The following is a 16,863-nucleotide window of genomic DNA, read 5'->3' as shown; positions in this document are numbered from 1 at the left end:
CTACATTAAATAAAAGGGTTTAACTTTATTATTTTACATTCGAATTAAATAACGTATGTCATCTTACATAAATTACTAAGTTACACACTTGAATAAATGTACTGAACCATGTCATTTTCATGTTAGTATTCACACGAAACACGAACAGAATTTTAACCGTGTTTAACGAGCCGACAGATTGTCAAAAGGGTAAATGAATTGTTGCCAACCCAAACTTGTTTATCTCATTTAGTAAGCGAGTTCAGTTTTTGTGTTATGTCCAAAAATGCAACTTCTATCATTTCTTAGCTTCCTTTTTTTTTTTTTTTTCCTTTGATTAAGAAATGAAGAAAATCCTATGGACGATAGTATACAAAGAAATGAGGTGGTTCCTCATGCCAAAATACCTCTTGGGTGCAACAACTTCAGAAATGTGATAATCTATACTGTTGAATGTGCACTTTGTCATGATAGTAGCAAATTGTTCACAATAGCACTCATGAGCCAATTAATTAGGAGAGCAATTTGTACGGAACGGATTCATCATCATTGTCACGTTCAAGTTCAATAATATTTTACCATGTAAAGTAAAACTTACATAAACTAATATATTATTGCAAGGCTAGCCCTAAGAATTTGGGGGCCCTAGGTGAGCCTTCGAAGTGGGGTCCTAAAGTTCTCGATTTCCAGTTCTATGTACACTGATTTGTATAAAAAAGAATTCGCTAAATATATAAAAAAATTCTATTTCCACATCAAATATCATTAAAAATTAAATATCAAAAGAAGATAAATATACAAATATTACTTAAACATTACACTGCTCATGTTTTTAGACGCAAATGTACTAAAAAAAACAATAAAACTTGATTGACGAGTATAATAAATTCAACAACACCAATTGTTTCTCTTGTGTTTTTTTCTTTCTAAAATCAACATCACACTAACGAATCGAATATTAAAATAATCTATTGAATAAAGTTATTGAAAAGCAAAATATAAATTCAAAGTTTTGATTACCTTAAAGTACAATCTTCAAGACCATGTGATAGTTGGTTTAAACATTCGATAGAAATGGAGAGAATGAGAAGTTGAAGAAAAAAAAGTTGCAAAGGGACTTGAGTTTTATAACTTTATATGCATTTGGACAGATGGATTGGTAGTAAATTTGAAAAATAAGAAAAATATAGTAACTAAAAGGCAACTCCGTGTTTCGAACTCAACACTCCAAAGAAAAATGAAGCCAAACATTTCCACTAAACTAACAAATGAATTATGATATTTCTTACTTTTTCTATATTTATTTGTTAATTACATGATATAAAAATATTTTGGTGGTCCCTCCGAAGTGGGGGCCCTAGGTGGGCGCCTACTTGGGCTACCCTTAGGGCCGGCCTTATATTATTGGACTGAAATACCACATAATAGTGTACCCGTTCTATATAAGTGTTTTTCATTACCCAAGACAATGCTAGGGAGATTAACTGTGTAGACAAAATTTTGTAAACTAAATGATATGAAAGTTGATGATTATATTATAGATAATGCTAGCGAAACTAAATTTGAAGACAAAATTTGCAAATTAAATGATGTGTAACCAATAAGAAGGAGCACATATATTAACGCTTAAGTAATAAACCAATAATTAACTTCTATGTTCTTTAGTTTATTAAATTTTGTCTACAAATTTAGTCTCTCTAGCATTACTCTTACATTATTACTTAAGCGTTGATAAACGTTCCTATTAGCATTACCCTACTAACAAATCTACTGAAAATTTGTATTTGAGTTCGGTAAAACTCAAACTTCGGAAAAATGGCATTAAATTCAACTGACCAGCATTGTGTGTTATAAATCATTTTTTTAAGCCCCACCATAGTCAGAGAGATTTTCTGGTCTCTGGAGAACATAGCTTGGTATACAAGTGATTTGATACTTTAAAAAAATATTCAACTACTTTTACTTTTATTATGATATTTGATGTATTCGGTCGTATTTTAGGCAAAAAATAAATTTCTCACCACAGTCAAAAGAGTCTTCCAAAGCATTTACAAGCTGACGTGGCTATAACTATCATAACAGAAACAAAATATCTCTCTTAAATAAATCCTCCCTCCAAAACCTCAAGACTTCAAAAACAAAACATTCTTTCATTCCCTCTCTGTTTCTGCGACGGAGATCAACGATCCTGTCAATAATCCCAGTATCCAGATGAACCAGCTGGACCAAGACGCCGGAGAGCTTCTTGAATCTCCATACCCCCTACCCATGGAGTCTCTACTCTCAACCATCATCCTCCTCCCCATAAACAGCCCCCTTGCCCAACAAAAACGAGACCTCCTTCAACACTGCTCTTTCCAATTCACCGATGCCCTCTCCCTTAAGCTCTCCCAGATCTCCAGCTCCTCCCACTACCCCCGAATCCGTCGCAAATCACTGAAACTCCTCTACGATCTCCTCACCGACCCCGCCGTTCCCCAAATCTCACTCATGACCCTCAACGGCCTAAAATCCCCGCTCTTGTCCAGTTTTCGACCCAAGACCGGACAACCCATGTCTCAAATTATGCCCGAAATCGTCGCCATTGTCGCTTCTCGAATCTTCAGCGACTCCGACCAGCTGTGGGAAGAGCTCCTCGACTATGTTTACGTCTCCATTACCGGCTCCAACGTCACTCAAGAAGTCCAAGAAATGGGATTCAGGGTACTCAGCAATCTTCCAGAGAATCTTTTGAATCGGTTGATGCCGGGATTCGATTTTCTTTGGGCGAAAATCTTGCACCGTTTGCGAGATTCCTCTGATTTGGATTCCTGGGCGGCGGCGATCCAGGCGGCGTCCAGATTTCTCAAGATTTTGCCGTATTTCTTGGGGGCCGCCCGCCTTGGAATGGCCATGTCTACAGCGGTCAATTCGACACACAATTTGGCCACGAAAGTTGACCCGAGAAACGCAACGGTGACTCAGAGGTTCCTCGAGTTTATTACCCAAATGGTGACTAAAACGCAGCCGAGACTCTTGTTCGACCGATTAAACTACGTGTTGGAATCAATGCTTATGATCGCGGAGTCCGCAGTGGCCACGGTGATCAGAGAGGGCGCAATCAGAGTACTTAAAAAGATCGACGAATCGAACAGAAGGATTATGAGTCGTCAACTCGAAAGATTGGATCGTGTGAATTTGGATGGGTTTTTCTGCAGCCTGATGAGGGTGCTTGTGGGGGCTGCAAATGTCGAGAAAAACAAGAGCACTGTTCTTGCGAAGTATTTTATGGACCGGCTTTCGACTATGCACGGAGGGAAGATTTTTGCGCGTCATGTTCGGAATCAGATCGGAGTTTTTGCGGTGGCTCAGGAATGGCAGAAACGCCATGCAGGGCTTGTTACTATTTGTGCCACGGCTGATGCGTGTGAAGAGGTATATTTTGATTGGAGTATTTTATCATTTTTTATTTTTATTTTTACAATTTTGTGAATTCGAAAAAAGAGATAATAAGTGTAGTAATATTTGTGATTTACTTTCTTCACTTGGTATAGTGACATTTAATCTTCGTTTTTCGGAAGTATGTTTTAAGTTCAGTTTTCATTCACAGAAGTTTATTGTAGTAAAATTTTCATTTATGGGAGTTTGTTGTCGACAATTTTCGTTGACGGGAGTTCGTTGTAGTTCAAATCTCATTAGCAGGAGTTTCTTAGAGCTCTGTAGTAAAAGGGCAATAATGGACACTGAAAAAGATTATTTGGCCTTGTCGTATTTATCAAAAAATTTAGGGTTTGTTTCTATAGTGGTGTTGTAACTATTTATACATTCATTTTTATTTGTCGCACACTTTTCGTTGATTTTTGTACTTCTATTTTTTTCAAATCATTAGATCAACAGTTCGGAAATTGAGAAAGATATGTGAAAAGTAAAAAGAAGTGTGTATATAGCCACACCGGTAAAGAAAATAAAATATTTTTGCTGATTTTGTAAAAGCGTAGAATTGCCATTAAAAACTTATTTGGAAACTTGGAGTTCATCTTCTACATGCACCCACCAATTTGAGCACAGCACCCAGTGACGAACTTGTATGAATAAAACACGAGGAATTTGGAAATTTTACTCACCACACCCACTCAACAACACCAATGGCGGTTCTGGTTCATCAAGAGTGGCAAGTAAGTTTTGGTAATTAGTGTTACGAATGATAGTTAGTGGCTTGCTGGGTTGCTTGGATTAGGAATTCCGGATTTTGGGTTCACAAATTTTGAATATTACTGCTTGTTTATTCTTCATGAGTGGAAATTTCAGAAATATTTTTACTGATTGAGAAGCATTTGCTATTTCTCCATAAGAAAGTACAAAGATTTCTTTTTGTATATATATGTGACAAGTTCAAGAAGTTCAAGAAGCTTAGATTTTAGAGAGAAGTGAGCTAGCTACTAATTTGGCATATTTGGATTTTGGATTTATTTATTTTTTTAGTTGATTGTGGTAAATGGTGATTGTGTTGTCACAGGTTATGAGAAACCATGTTGAGGAATTGGCAACAATAGTTGTAGATGGCCTAAAAGATCCTCACCGTCAAGTTCGTTGTGCTGCCACCGATGCCATTAAGGCACTCAGTGTGAACTTAGCACCCACATTACATGAGCATTATCATCGCAGGATTCTACTTCTGCTAACTGAAATGCTTAAAGAAAAGAAGGACACCGTATGGGTAATAATATTTTCATTTTACCAATTTGTTGACACCTTTAGCTCTTTCGATTGTTTTTATTCCCACATGTGTATGATTTACTTGATGCTTCTATGCACCAATTATTCACCTTCAGGGGAAAGCTATTGATGCAATTCGTTTCTTCAGCAATGGCTGCACACCCGATAATTTAGAACCTTACTTGCCCCGGTTAGTGGAGGCACTGCTTGCACATCTTAAGGTATGAACTCAAATTTCATCAAATTTAATGAACTCCTTGTTCTTTATCCAGCAGACGAATCTGTTCAGAATGCTTATATCTAGTTTTCTTTGTCAGTTTTAACTTTCTGAGCTCTACTGATTTGTGCATATTCAGAACGGGAATACAACTTTACAATGGGGGGTTTTGGCAGCTCTTGGAGTACTTGCAAGCTCGTCGGAGGTATTCCTTGATATCTGTTTTAGCACAGCTGGCCGTCGTGTTTTCTGATTTTTTTTTCTCGTTTAAAAATATTGGTCTAACCATGTTATATTTGTGCCAGCAGAACCGCTTTGATATTTACTATCGCCACACCATGGATGCCATTAAACTTATCTTGTTCGGTGTGGCTAATGCATCTACGAAATTGCTCCATGCCCATTGTCTGGGGTGCATTAGTTATATTGCAATTGTTGTTGGAAAGGATACATTTGCAAATGATGCTGACGAGGTAATGGTTCCTTAGAATTTTCTTCTGTGACAGCAACTACTATGTATAGTTGACAATTATACTGCAGACGATTCTAGACATGTAATAACACTTGAAGAAAGTAGAATTTCATTCACTGATAGACCTTTTGAATTGATAGAGTTTTTTATTTTTCAATGTATTCCGTGCAAGGTTATGGGAGCTCTTATCTCGCTGCAAGGATTTCTGCTGGAGACAGACCACATGTTAAAAGTTTCCATCTTCCAGGTAATTTTAATCATATTTTATCCTGGAAATTATGCCAATCAAATATATGAGTTCCCCCTTGAGTATATACTTATGTTTTATCTTATTTTTTTTTGCAGGTGTTGGCGAAACTCTGTAGGCTCCTAGGGGATGACTTTTTAATCTATGTCGACGATCTGATGCCTAGCTTGATTCAGTCTGCTCAGACTAAAATCAATAAAGAAGTCAACCGAAGGTATAGCATTCGCTTCTCAACTTATCTGCAGCAAGTAGAAGTGTTTATCATTACCGAGATAAGACATCAAACTATACTAATATCTTAAGGTTCATTTCACAAGGGAGAAAGCTTTGGCCTGTAAATTGCTATTCTGCTTCACTAGACAGTTTAAGGGAAACTTTTTGCCTTGGATCAAACAGGTTGGTTGTAATTAATTGATGCGGATTTATGTTAAACAATTATCTCAGCGGTGTTTGAGTGGGATTTGAAATTGTTCAGGTTACTCCGGTTTTGCGTCCACTTCTTCACTCTGATCTACATTTTGAAACTCGAATGGAAGCTATTTCAGGTACTAGTTTGAATTACAATTTGTGATTCCTCTTTGGTGCAATGAGCTTTTCTCGTGACAGTTGTTACCTTGTCTATCTAGCCATGCCAGTCCTATTGCGTTTAGCTATATCTCAAGAAGTTATTTTGGAAGATATCCAGGAGGAGCTTATCTACTTTATAACAGCATTAGTAAGAAACTTGGAGGTGAGTCTTCCAACTGTAAATAATAATGTCGGGCAATATCATTTTCGGTTCATTATATTCTTTGTAGTTGATGTAATTAAATTTCAATCCACTATTACATCTCAGGAAAATGACGCAGAAATTTCTGCAAGAGTGTTAAATTCTCTAAAAGAGTGCATAAAGGTTTGTCATATTTTTACTTACCAAAACTTCACTATCACAAAGATCTTTTCTCTTCCTCTTTATGCTTTGGACTGATAGTCAGTGATGCAATTTTACAAGCACCGGATTTTCCTGTCACAGGTCTCTGGCCGCGTTTTGACTAATATACATGTCAAGTTTGTTGTGGATGGGATACTGAAAATCCTGAACGAAAACTCATCAGAAAACGAAATACAAGAAGCAGAGGGTTTTGAAATTGGACCGCAGGAAGAAACCCGTAATCGTGTATGTTTCAAAAGTTTTTTTCTCTATTTATCTTTTTATTTTCTTTCTTTCGAGTTCTTCATATGCTTTGTAAAATTTAAACCATCATTGTGTTACATACTCTACCTTTTTGTTATCTACAAGAAAAGCTAGTTAAGGAAGCAAACAGACAGGTAGAAAATTCACTTTTAAATTATGTTTCATAAAGTTGAAATGGGTTTTCCATTATTGCCCGAAGCTTCTGGTTTCTCTTGTTATAAGGTTTCACGTTGCTTTCTAATGTTATACTAAATGCAGGGTGATGGTCATACAGTTAATGCAAAAATTGTTGTGTTTCTGTTCAACTATTTTGTGCAACAAAGCCAAGAACCTGCTTCTAAGTGAGTGCATTTTCCTCGATTATCCAGTGTCTTCTGTAGGTTTTTTTTAAGATACATATTTCATATTTGGTGGACAGATATTGTTCTATATTCCTTCCATTCCTCTTGAGAGCTTGCAAGGATCATGATCCATGTGTTAGACAGGTGCTATTCGTCTTTGTCCTCCCCATGGATATGGTACTCTCTAATGCTTCAATGACCTTATGTTTCGCTTTCTCATTGCAGCAAGCTGTACGCGGAATTGGTACTTGTGCAGAGTTTGGCATTAATGAATTCAAACCTTTCGCTGAAGGTAGCTTCTTCCCATTCTTTTATTTTGCCAGGGGTTATAAATTATAGTCACTTTTGGTTAATGTGGGATCCCATGGACTTCCTTTAGAGGCTGCCAAAAGTCTGGATTCTGTGATTAGACATCCAGGCACATCAAGCTCAAACAATCCAACGGCACATGTGATTGCTGTGTCATCTCTTGGGAGAATATGTGGGTCTTATTTCAAGAGTATTAATGCTCCTCAGGTAACTGTCTCCTCCATCTTTTCCCACAAATATGCTTACCTTTTCACTCTACGGACACAGTTTCAATTTCTCCTTTCCTTCTCTAGGACACATTACTATATTCTTTGGTTACATAAATTACACGATGTTGTGTGTTATCTCTAAGAATATTGCAAAGGTACATATTCTTTGGTTACATCATATGTCAATGTATACACCCACATTATAGGACACATTACATCATATGCTTTTCTCAACATACTTGCTGCTATGGATACCAGAATGTAGGCTGTCCTTATCATCAGATTTTATTGTGTCATTTAGTTTGGCTGCTGATCTCAAGCGGCTATTATCAATCAAGTTTCGATGTTGCAATTGCAAAATGAAATTGGGGTCAAAAAAATTATTTCTTTGCGAAATACGAAAATATATTTAGCTGCATCGTGAAAAGCTTATAGCAGCATCTCGATTAGTTGGACAATTTTAGGGAAAACTGTACTATGCTTTAGGATATCTGCACAGATTGTTGTTCTTCAAGCACGTTGCTCCCACTATGAATTTATGGGTTGATTCTCAATATGTTGTTATTTGATTCTACTTGTCAGTTTGTTGGCAAATGGTTGGACTTCTTACCACTGAAAAATGACACCACTGAAGCCAAACTCGTACATGCACGACTCTCTGCAATGATTGAAGAGTAAGCAATTTTCGTTATACACGTTGAACATGTAGATTGCTCCTAGTTCAACCATATCACTTTCTTCTTTCAAGTTTCAAGTACATGTGATCATTGCTTCGTCCTTAACATGAAATTGAATTTAGTTTGCAAATTGTATTGAATTTCAGGTTTCACGACATTCTTTTGGGCGTTAACAGTCAATATAAGTCTAGGATTTTGGAGATCTTTGCTCAGGTAAACTCTTATCGAGTACTTTTTTTTGTTTCCAGGGAGCATTTCCTTTTATTAAAGGACGTTTGAAGTCCTCTTTGCGGCTTATGAAAAGTCTATACAGAATGCCGTTACTGCTTCCTGTGATAAGATGCACAATTCGGGCTTTTCGTGACATATAAATATAATTTGTAGGTTGTAGCTGACGGTGATAATCTTGCAACAAAGGAAACTGTTAACAGGATGGTTGTTCAATTAGTCCAGAGTAGCAAGCCATGAACGCCTCTGCTGTAAATTCAGGTTCTACTTGGCATTACATCCGCCCCGGCATTTTTCCTTTTCTTTCTAGGCTGTTTTAGCTGGTTGGGATACTGAGATTTCTCTTGTAATGTTGTGTCGTAAACTTGTAATATGTACAAGTCCCATTCTTTTGTACAGGGTCTTTTCTTCAGCATCAATGAGTAAAAAGAGGTGAAGATAATGATATTGGGCAGAAGTACATCAATACATGTACTTACCTATTTTTAAAATATACTTCCGGTTTCAGTATACACTAGCAATTGAGGCCCGCGCGATGCTGCGGGTTTCAAAATGATCTTAAACGTGTACAAAGTAGGGCTTATATACATGAGAAAATATGTGCCAAAGTAAGGGATATACATATATTACATTTGTAAAAGTTGAGGATGTTAGTATATCATCCTCAAAGATTGTTTTTCAAAAGCTATGGTCCTATCCCAGGGAGACTTTTACGTCTAAAACTATACACAGCTCAAAAAGTAAGATTTGTTTCACTAAAGACACCCATATACGTAACTCCTCACGTTAATGGTGCCTCCTCCATCTTGCATGACAACGATGAACTGAAGAAAAAAAAACATTGACATAAGAATTGAATGACTCTAAATTGCATATATTTTGCAGCCATACTAAATAAATTCTCTAGATTTTCCAGTTGGTCTCATCGACAACCCAAATGAAATATTTTTATCTATATTATGCAATATTTATAAGATATAGTTCTGTGTTAGAGAAACTACTCATTGAAGATGGGAAAAAAAAATTGTTAAGAAAATTGATTTATGAGTGTTGGGATCCATACTCTATTCACTGGGAGTTTTATCTGTGTTTGCTACATTCTCGTCATCGGTCTCTTCAAATGCATAGGTCTCTTCACTGTATCCACTTGTGGTATCACTTGGATCATGTAAAATGAAGAGAGATTAAAGCATCAGTGCACATCTAGTAATGGAAAAAAGGTTTATGTCAATTATTTATTTTTTTATAAAGACTAACCTTTTAGATTTTTTTGTTGGTGTAGAGGTGAAAAGACTCTTTTTGACTGGCTCCCTTTGTCGTTTCTTTGAACTTGAACTGCTCTCAGTTGGAGATGAAGGTAGAGATTTCTTGAGTGAGAGTGGTGGTGTGCATGGTAACATTTCATGAACCATATGTTTCTTCCCAAGGTTACTTATTGCTTCATCATCTTTGTTGTTGTTTGAAGGGTGAATTTGTGCTTGATCCTTGAAAACAGTTTGGATGAGCAAGTCATTTCTGCTTGTGTCACTTTTAACTTTCCCAAGTCTGAGTTGGAAAAGTTTGATTTGACCTTTTACTCGGAGTATTTGTTGTGGTAATTCCTTTTGGTCACAGAAACTTTTGTTGATTACTAATTGTTCACATGTGATTCCAAATAGTTCTTCGGCTGATTTACCTATAATGATGGCATTGGTTTCGTCATTGGCATCTTCAAGAATTAAACTAACTTTGAACCTGCGTTGAAATTGATGTGATTATTTATAAAGAAGTATAATTAAGTTTATGTTTTATATAGTAATAGATTCAGAGTAATTTTGTATTACCAAGCAATAGGGTTTTGAATATCATTAGTTGGACAAACCAGCAGGTCACTTTGAGGCTTTGGTTTTAGTTGTTTGAAGCAGATTGGACATGCCTTGTACCACCAGCCGTTACTCAAATCAAACCGTGCAACTGCTGCTCTGCACAGAAATGGAGTGTTCTGCAATATTTGTTAAAGAATGATGAGTATAATTTGAACAGACACGAACCTACATTCTTATACTCTTCATCCAGTTTTCAGGAAATGTTTCAGACATCAATGAAAACTGTCTGTGCAATCAAAACAGAATTTCTATTATACTAATTGCATGGATACAAAAGCTGACAACCCAGAAAAACGAATTTTGAGACCAATATAACACTGTTAAATATACAACATTGTTAAATTTGGAATGCATTCCATTTTACCTGATAAAGATTTGGATCCAAGATATTCAATTGCCCTACTGATAGTTTTTCAGCGGCATCCAATTGATCTGGTGTCATTAGTTATGCTGAGGTTGGAATCATTTTCAAAGCATGACTGGAACTGGCAAAGTTTTTGCACATTTTTGTGTTAAGTGGCAACACAATGAGATTGAATTTTAATATTATTTGAGTGATATATATATATATATATATATATATATATTGTTCAGAAAATGGTAAAAAAAACTTACATCGATTTGTAATTTGTTGCTTTTGGTATTTTTGGGTTTATGAAAAACAAAGTGCATCTGGTACTGCTAAGCACTGTGTTTCCTGTGGGTTTGCAGATGTGGAAGCATGTTATTTTTTTGTAATACAATGTAAACATTGGAAAGAAGTAAAGTTAAGTTGTATACCTAGGAACCGTTTTACTTTGAGACTTGTGAACACAGCCACAATTGGTGATAGTTGTTGTGTTACAACTTCAATATCAAAGGTCCTGGCGCAGTCTCCCCAAAGTGTAACTCTCACTTCTTCGTTTCTGACCAAAGAAGTTAGAGCAAAATATTACGAAACATTTACAACTCGTTTACTTTTGGAGTCCATATATGTGTGTGTGAAAACCATTTTGCAGAACACTCCATTTCTGTGCACAGCATTTCCAACTCGTTTACTTTCAGATTTTCACCAACCTAGCAACCTTCAGTTCTTCGACAATCGACATTCACATATCAAAAGAAGAAAAAATTAAAAACAGAACTTGATTACTCATTAATGAAATCACCTTAAATTGCATATGGATCACCATAGGTTCAGGTTCCTGCATCAATAGTTTTTGTATTCCACCCATCTAAATACAATTGCCTATTCTTTCCCATAATGTCAGTTATGTTATAGTTGAATATACGCTTGACACGTATTCAATGTCTAATGAACGATTACCACATGATAAAATGATTACCTGGTGTTTTGAAGGTGAACGTCACATTTTGTTTCTAGTCTTTCTTTGTTAACCATTCTGTCTTCCAATGGTTGCACTGCTGTGATATGTCCCATAACATCTTGCAATTTGGCAATCCAATATCATAAGATTATAGCATGAAAAAATGTTGACAAACAAAAATGGCATATAGATGTAGGTTTATAAATGTGTTTAATTACCTGTGAGAATTTCAACTTTATCTACACGGGATAACAATTCACTGTAATCCACTAAATAAAAGCGGTGCTCAGGAATGTGTGGAGGTCTTTCTGGTATTTGTTTGAAAGTTGTTTTCCCATTGAAGTATAGTTGTACAGTGTGTGGTACGACCTTGTACGTTTGTTTACTGGAACGGCTATGCAACCGTGTGATCTCATATATACAACCAACTTTAATTTTTGGAGCTACTATCTCATAGTCTGCTTCTAAGACCGAGGCTTCAATGGCATCATTCTGCATTACAAAAATTATAAAGAGTTATTTATAGCTTTCTCTTCTTTTTGAAATTATAGTTTTAACTATATTACATTTAAACAAAATGGTTTTCTCACCAGTTCATCAACCAGTACACATTGTAAGCCATTGAATTGGTTTTGGCGTCCAAACATTTTGGGTCTCCACAACCGGCATATTCTAACTTTGATCTTCATATTGTTTCTAAAAGGCTTTAATTCACAGATTGGTACGATGCTCATTGTTTTGTAAGTCTGCAGACAAAGTATATATATTGTTAGAAAGAAAGTGTGTTTATATATCAAAATCTATGTTGGCAATATGTAAATGTTTACAAACTTGCAGTGAAAAAAAATTACACAAAAGCTATCAAAAGCTATCAAAATGATACATCGAAGCACACCATCTGCCCAACCTTGGATACAGTGGAAAAAGAGAATTCATAAGATTTGCTATGGTATAAGATTCACAAATTTGCAATAACAAAGTAAGTATTAAAAGAATATGCAACATGCTATCTAATAATGCTTTAAAACAGTAACAAACATAACATGTGTAATGCATATATCCTATCAGTACACAAATTATTACATACATTTACATATCAATATGCTTGTGAGCAAGATAAAGAACAAAAGGACCTCCAGCAATTTACAATGGTAAGGCAAACACATTCGAAATAAGAACTCATCAAACATTGTTCCAAAAGCATGGTCATCAAGTTAGAGGAGGAAAGCGGTGGAATTATTTTCATTATGTTAACATCTATCTGACTTCCTAATTTTCTTTGTATCCAAACATTGAGTTTTGTTTTTCATTCTTTTTAAGGTATCAAAAACGATTATGCCCCCCAGCTGTTGATTACAATCTTCATTGTCTCTATTTCTCTTGTTTCTTCATTAAAAAGGTTTTTGTAATAGTTGATGCCTATTGTAGGCAACATCTCACCTCCTCAACAATAAAATGTATCTAAAGACCCAATTAATGAAATTACAAACGAAGAACAACCCAATTGATAAATTGATGAATTCGTACTTATACAGACAACAAACAGAGGAACGGGGAAAATATATATATACAACAGACTGGTTCGAACAATTCAACAATTAGCATGAAGAGAACAGTGCTTCCACCGAAAATTAAAGGGGAAAAATGGTGATAATTCTGAGCACCATTTCAAAAAAAATTAACCATTATGCACTTGATAATCACAAATGAGATCATAAGGTCCAAAAAATTAACCGCTCAACTCCAAACTATGAAATACCAAATTAAACACAGAAATATCACAACCCCAAACCCAAACAGAACCCCAAATCAATTAAAAAAAAAGCCTCAACCCGTATTAAAAAAAATGCTCCAATCCGTGTCTCTCTCATTTTTCCCTTCCCTTGCTCTATACTCTTTGCCAGGAAAATCCTAACAGAGGACATGTTAACCATTTTTTTCCCCAAAAAAAAAAAAAAAAAAAAAACCTTCAAAACACCCCAAACGATCCCAAATTCTCAAATCCGTTCAAAGAAACTTAGCATGAAATCACAGCAACTTCACAAATCCTCTTCATATCTGCATCAAAAATAACGAAAAAGAAGTGCAATCAACCCAAGAAACAAAAGATCAGTAGAAACAAACCAAGAAAATCAAGTATCGGAGAAAAATTATCCATCAGCATTTCTCATTTTTACCTGAGGACTCGAGCTGGGCTCTGAGAGAGAAGTCAAGATGTTTCGTAGTTTCTCCAAAATAGAGCTTGTGGTTGCTGTGCGAGAGAGAGCTCGTTGTTTCTGGAAGCAAATGGATAAAGGTCGGCTTTTCCGCCTTCTTCTTTCAAGATTACGAACACGTGTACATTACCAACAACACGTGTAAATCAGGAGTGGCGCCAGAGACGGGCACCAACTGCGATTTTGGCAGAAAGGAAATAAAAGAACCAAAGCAAGGGCAAAATTGTCAGTGCACTGTGCTATGAACAGTGTTTTAGGCTGTTTTCTCTTTTAGTATATATATAATTTTACTGATTCGTTAAATCGCACATTTTTAAAACTCCCGTACCATACACGTACTTTTCACTACTAAACGTTATTTTACTCATTTTTTAATAATACATATTAAATACAGTATGTTTTACCCCATTTAAGAGCAGCTCTAGCCATGGGAGTTGCCCGGGGGACAGGGGAGAGGAAAGGGCCCGAGGCCCTGTGAATCAACTCCAGCCTTGAAGAGCCCGAGCTGGTGAGAATGCCCGAGCAGAAGGCCTGTCAACTTTTGACAGCCCGTGAGCCCGAGCTCCAAACCCTTTTTTTATTTTTTTCTGTCAGGCGCATGCACCCCACTCGCGCGTGGGGGTGCGTCGCCCGATAGCTTTTCAGAAAAGCAGTCCACTTTTGCAGTGGTCTGAGTTACCATTGGGAAGCCACATGGCTTCCCACGGTCCGTTCGATCTCAACGGCTCCTTAATTTGGACCGTTGGATCTCAACGGTAAAAAAAAAAAAAAAATCTTATTTAATATCAACCGTTCGATCTGAGATCAACGGTCGATATTAATATGCTTTATAAATAAAGAAAAAATAGTTTTAAAATTAAGAACAGTTACTGTTGTGACACGTGGCACAATCTGGAGTGTTGGAATTCAAAATTTTTAAAATCCAACAGCAGAGATTAATTATTTGAATAAAAATTAAAAAAAATGGAAAAAATCAGAAAAAAATGTAAAAAATCTGAAAAAAATTTGTAAAAAATTGTTTTTACTTTTCTATAAATACCACTTCTTCTCCATCTACCTTACACCACAATTTCATATTTTCTCAACTACTTTCAATCAAATTCCTATATTTCTCTCAAAGTTTCAATCCAATTTTTTTTCCACAAAATGACTACTGATGCAGGTACGAATTGGTCGCTTCTTGAAGATGTTGCGTTGTGCACTAGCTGGGTTGAAGTTACTCATAATTCCCTTACGGGTAATGAGATGCAGTTGCGAGAAATATGGAGTTTAATTCATACCAAATTTCTTGAGCAAATGAGTGGGAAAAGAACCAAAGAATCGATGTCCAGTCGTTGGAAAATACTTAGCCATTCCTTTAGTACGTGGAGAGATGCCTTGACACAAGCTAGCAGTAATGTTCGAAGTGGGGCAAATTATGCGGATGAGGTAAGAATATATTATAATTATTTGTTTGTATTATTATTTTGTTACCTAATTTGATTATAATTATTTGTTTGTATTATTTATTTGTTACCTAATTTCATTATTATTATTATTTGTTTGCATTATTTATTTGTGACCTAATTTCATTATTATTATTTGTTTGTATTATTTATTTGTTACCTAATAATTTCATTATTATTATTTGTAGCAACTTCAAGCACAAGCATGGTATGCTGCCAAAATCAAATCAAGAAACAAATCATTCAACCGGTGGGAATGTTGGAATATTGTTAAAGATTGTCCTAAATTCAAAGTTGTGCCTGTTGGTCCAGAAGTATGCATGAACAACATCTCTCTACACAGCACCTTTGTACACATTACCCCTCCACACTCTACACCCGATCATGGCTCCCATGTTGATGAAGAAGATGGAGAAGAAGTGCCTGAAACGCCCATTCCTGAACAAGTGTCGGGGTCGACCTGTCACATCCTGGCCCGGGGTGGATCACTTCCCGGGCCCGCACCACCACCGTAGCACGATATTGTCCGCTTTGGGCCCTGACCACGCCCTCACGGTTTTGTTTCTGGGAACTCACGAGCAACTTCCCAGTGGGTCACCCATCCTGGGAGTGCTCTAGCCCCCTTCTCGCTTAACTTCAGAGTTCCTACGGAACCCAAAGCCAGTGAGCTCCCAAAAGGCCTCGTGCTAGGTAGGGATGTGAATATACATTTAAGGATCACTCCCCTGGGCGATGTGGGATGTTACACGACCCGTTATCCAATTAGGCCTCAAGGTAAGAAGGCTTCAAAGAGGAAAGGGAGTGCTTCCAAGAATGATTATGGAAAGTACATGCAAGAACTTGCTCATCAAGGTGAATTGACGTTGGCGCGGGAATTGGCGAAATATGAGGCTGAAAAGGCTAGAGATGAGGTAAAAGTTGCAGCTATTCAACAAGCATTTCAAGCTGAACAGAGGGAAAGAGAGCTACTTAGGCAAGAAAGGGAGTTGCTTAGAGAAGAAAGAATTGCACAACGAGATCGTGACATTATGAACACGCGTTTAGAATGGATGTCTCCAAATTCTAAATATTTTTGGCAGTCGGAGAAAGCGGATGTGGTGCAAATGAGGTGTGCAAGAGAAGCGAGATCAAGACAAGATGGTCCTAGCACAACAAGAGAAGATGATCCTAGCACCACAGATTGGTTAAGTGATGATGAATAGGGTACTTTTTGTAATCGGAGCCCATAGTTTTCCAATCACTTTGGGTTGTAATTTATTATTTATGTTGTTTCCATTTTATTGAAGTTAGTACTTTATTTAAAGTGAGAGTACATGTATTTAATTTCGTAATATATTTATCCTAATAATAGAATCTTTATTCATCAAATTGTTCACGTATAATGAAATTATAAAACACACCAAATAAAACTAAAAAACTCACCAATTGGAATTACATAAACACACTAAATAAAATTACATAAACATACGAAATAATAAAAAA

General features: G+C 36.3%; 2 protein-coding genes across 2 annotated transcripts; one reads left to right on the top strand and one right to left on the bottom strand.

The window, feature by feature from the left end:
* The first annotated feature begins 2,190 nt into the window (after positions 1-2,190).
* On the top strand, positions 2,191-8,993 carry LOC103405991 (uncharacterized). The gene is made up of 19 exons (XM_029097288.2): positions 2,191-3,393; positions 4,475-4,675; positions 4,791-4,895; positions 5,031-5,096; positions 5,200-5,364; positions 5,536-5,610; positions 5,709-5,824; positions 5,928-6,006; positions 6,086-6,155; positions 6,237-6,340; positions 6,446-6,502; positions 6,623-6,766; positions 7,043-7,125; positions 7,203-7,269; positions 7,351-7,417; positions 7,505-7,641; positions 8,226-8,317; positions 8,467-8,533; positions 8,705-8,993. Exons 1-19 carry the CDS (start codon positions 2,191-2,193, stop codon positions 8,786-8,788), a joined length of 2,982 nt encoding a protein of 993 aa, XP_028953121.2. The 3' UTR covers positions 8,789-8,993.
* A 120-nt stretch (positions 8,994-9,113) lies between these two features.
* Positions 9,114-14,062, bottom strand: LOC103442160 (replication protein A 70 kDa DNA-binding subunit B-like). The gene is made up of 11 exons (XM_070817044.1): positions 13,898-14,062; positions 12,311-12,466; positions 11,939-12,212; positions 11,739-11,838; positions 11,194-11,318; positions 11,029-11,110; positions 10,778-10,898; positions 10,372-10,529; positions 9,806-10,282; positions 9,612-9,706; positions 9,114-9,372 (listed from the first exon to the last, which is right to left on the bottom strand). Exons 2-7 carry the CDS (start codon positions 12,452-12,454, stop codon positions 10,859-10,861), a joined length of 765 nt encoding a protein of 254 aa, XP_070673145.1. The 5' UTR covers positions 12,455-12,466; positions 13,898-14,062; the 3' UTR covers positions 9,114-9,372; positions 9,612-9,706; positions 9,806-10,282; positions 10,372-10,529; positions 10,778-10,858.
* Positions 14,063-16,863: the final 2,801 nt, after the last annotated feature.

Source organism: Malus domestica, chromosome 17 (genome assembly GCF_042453785.1).
Source record: "Malus domestica chromosome 17, GDT2T_hap1".
Classification (NCBI taxonomy): Eukaryota; Viridiplantae; Streptophyta; class Magnoliopsida; order Rosales; family Rosaceae; genus Malus; species Malus domestica.
Note: the sequence above shows the minus strand (reverse complement) of the source record. Positions and strands in the feature narration are given on the sequence as shown.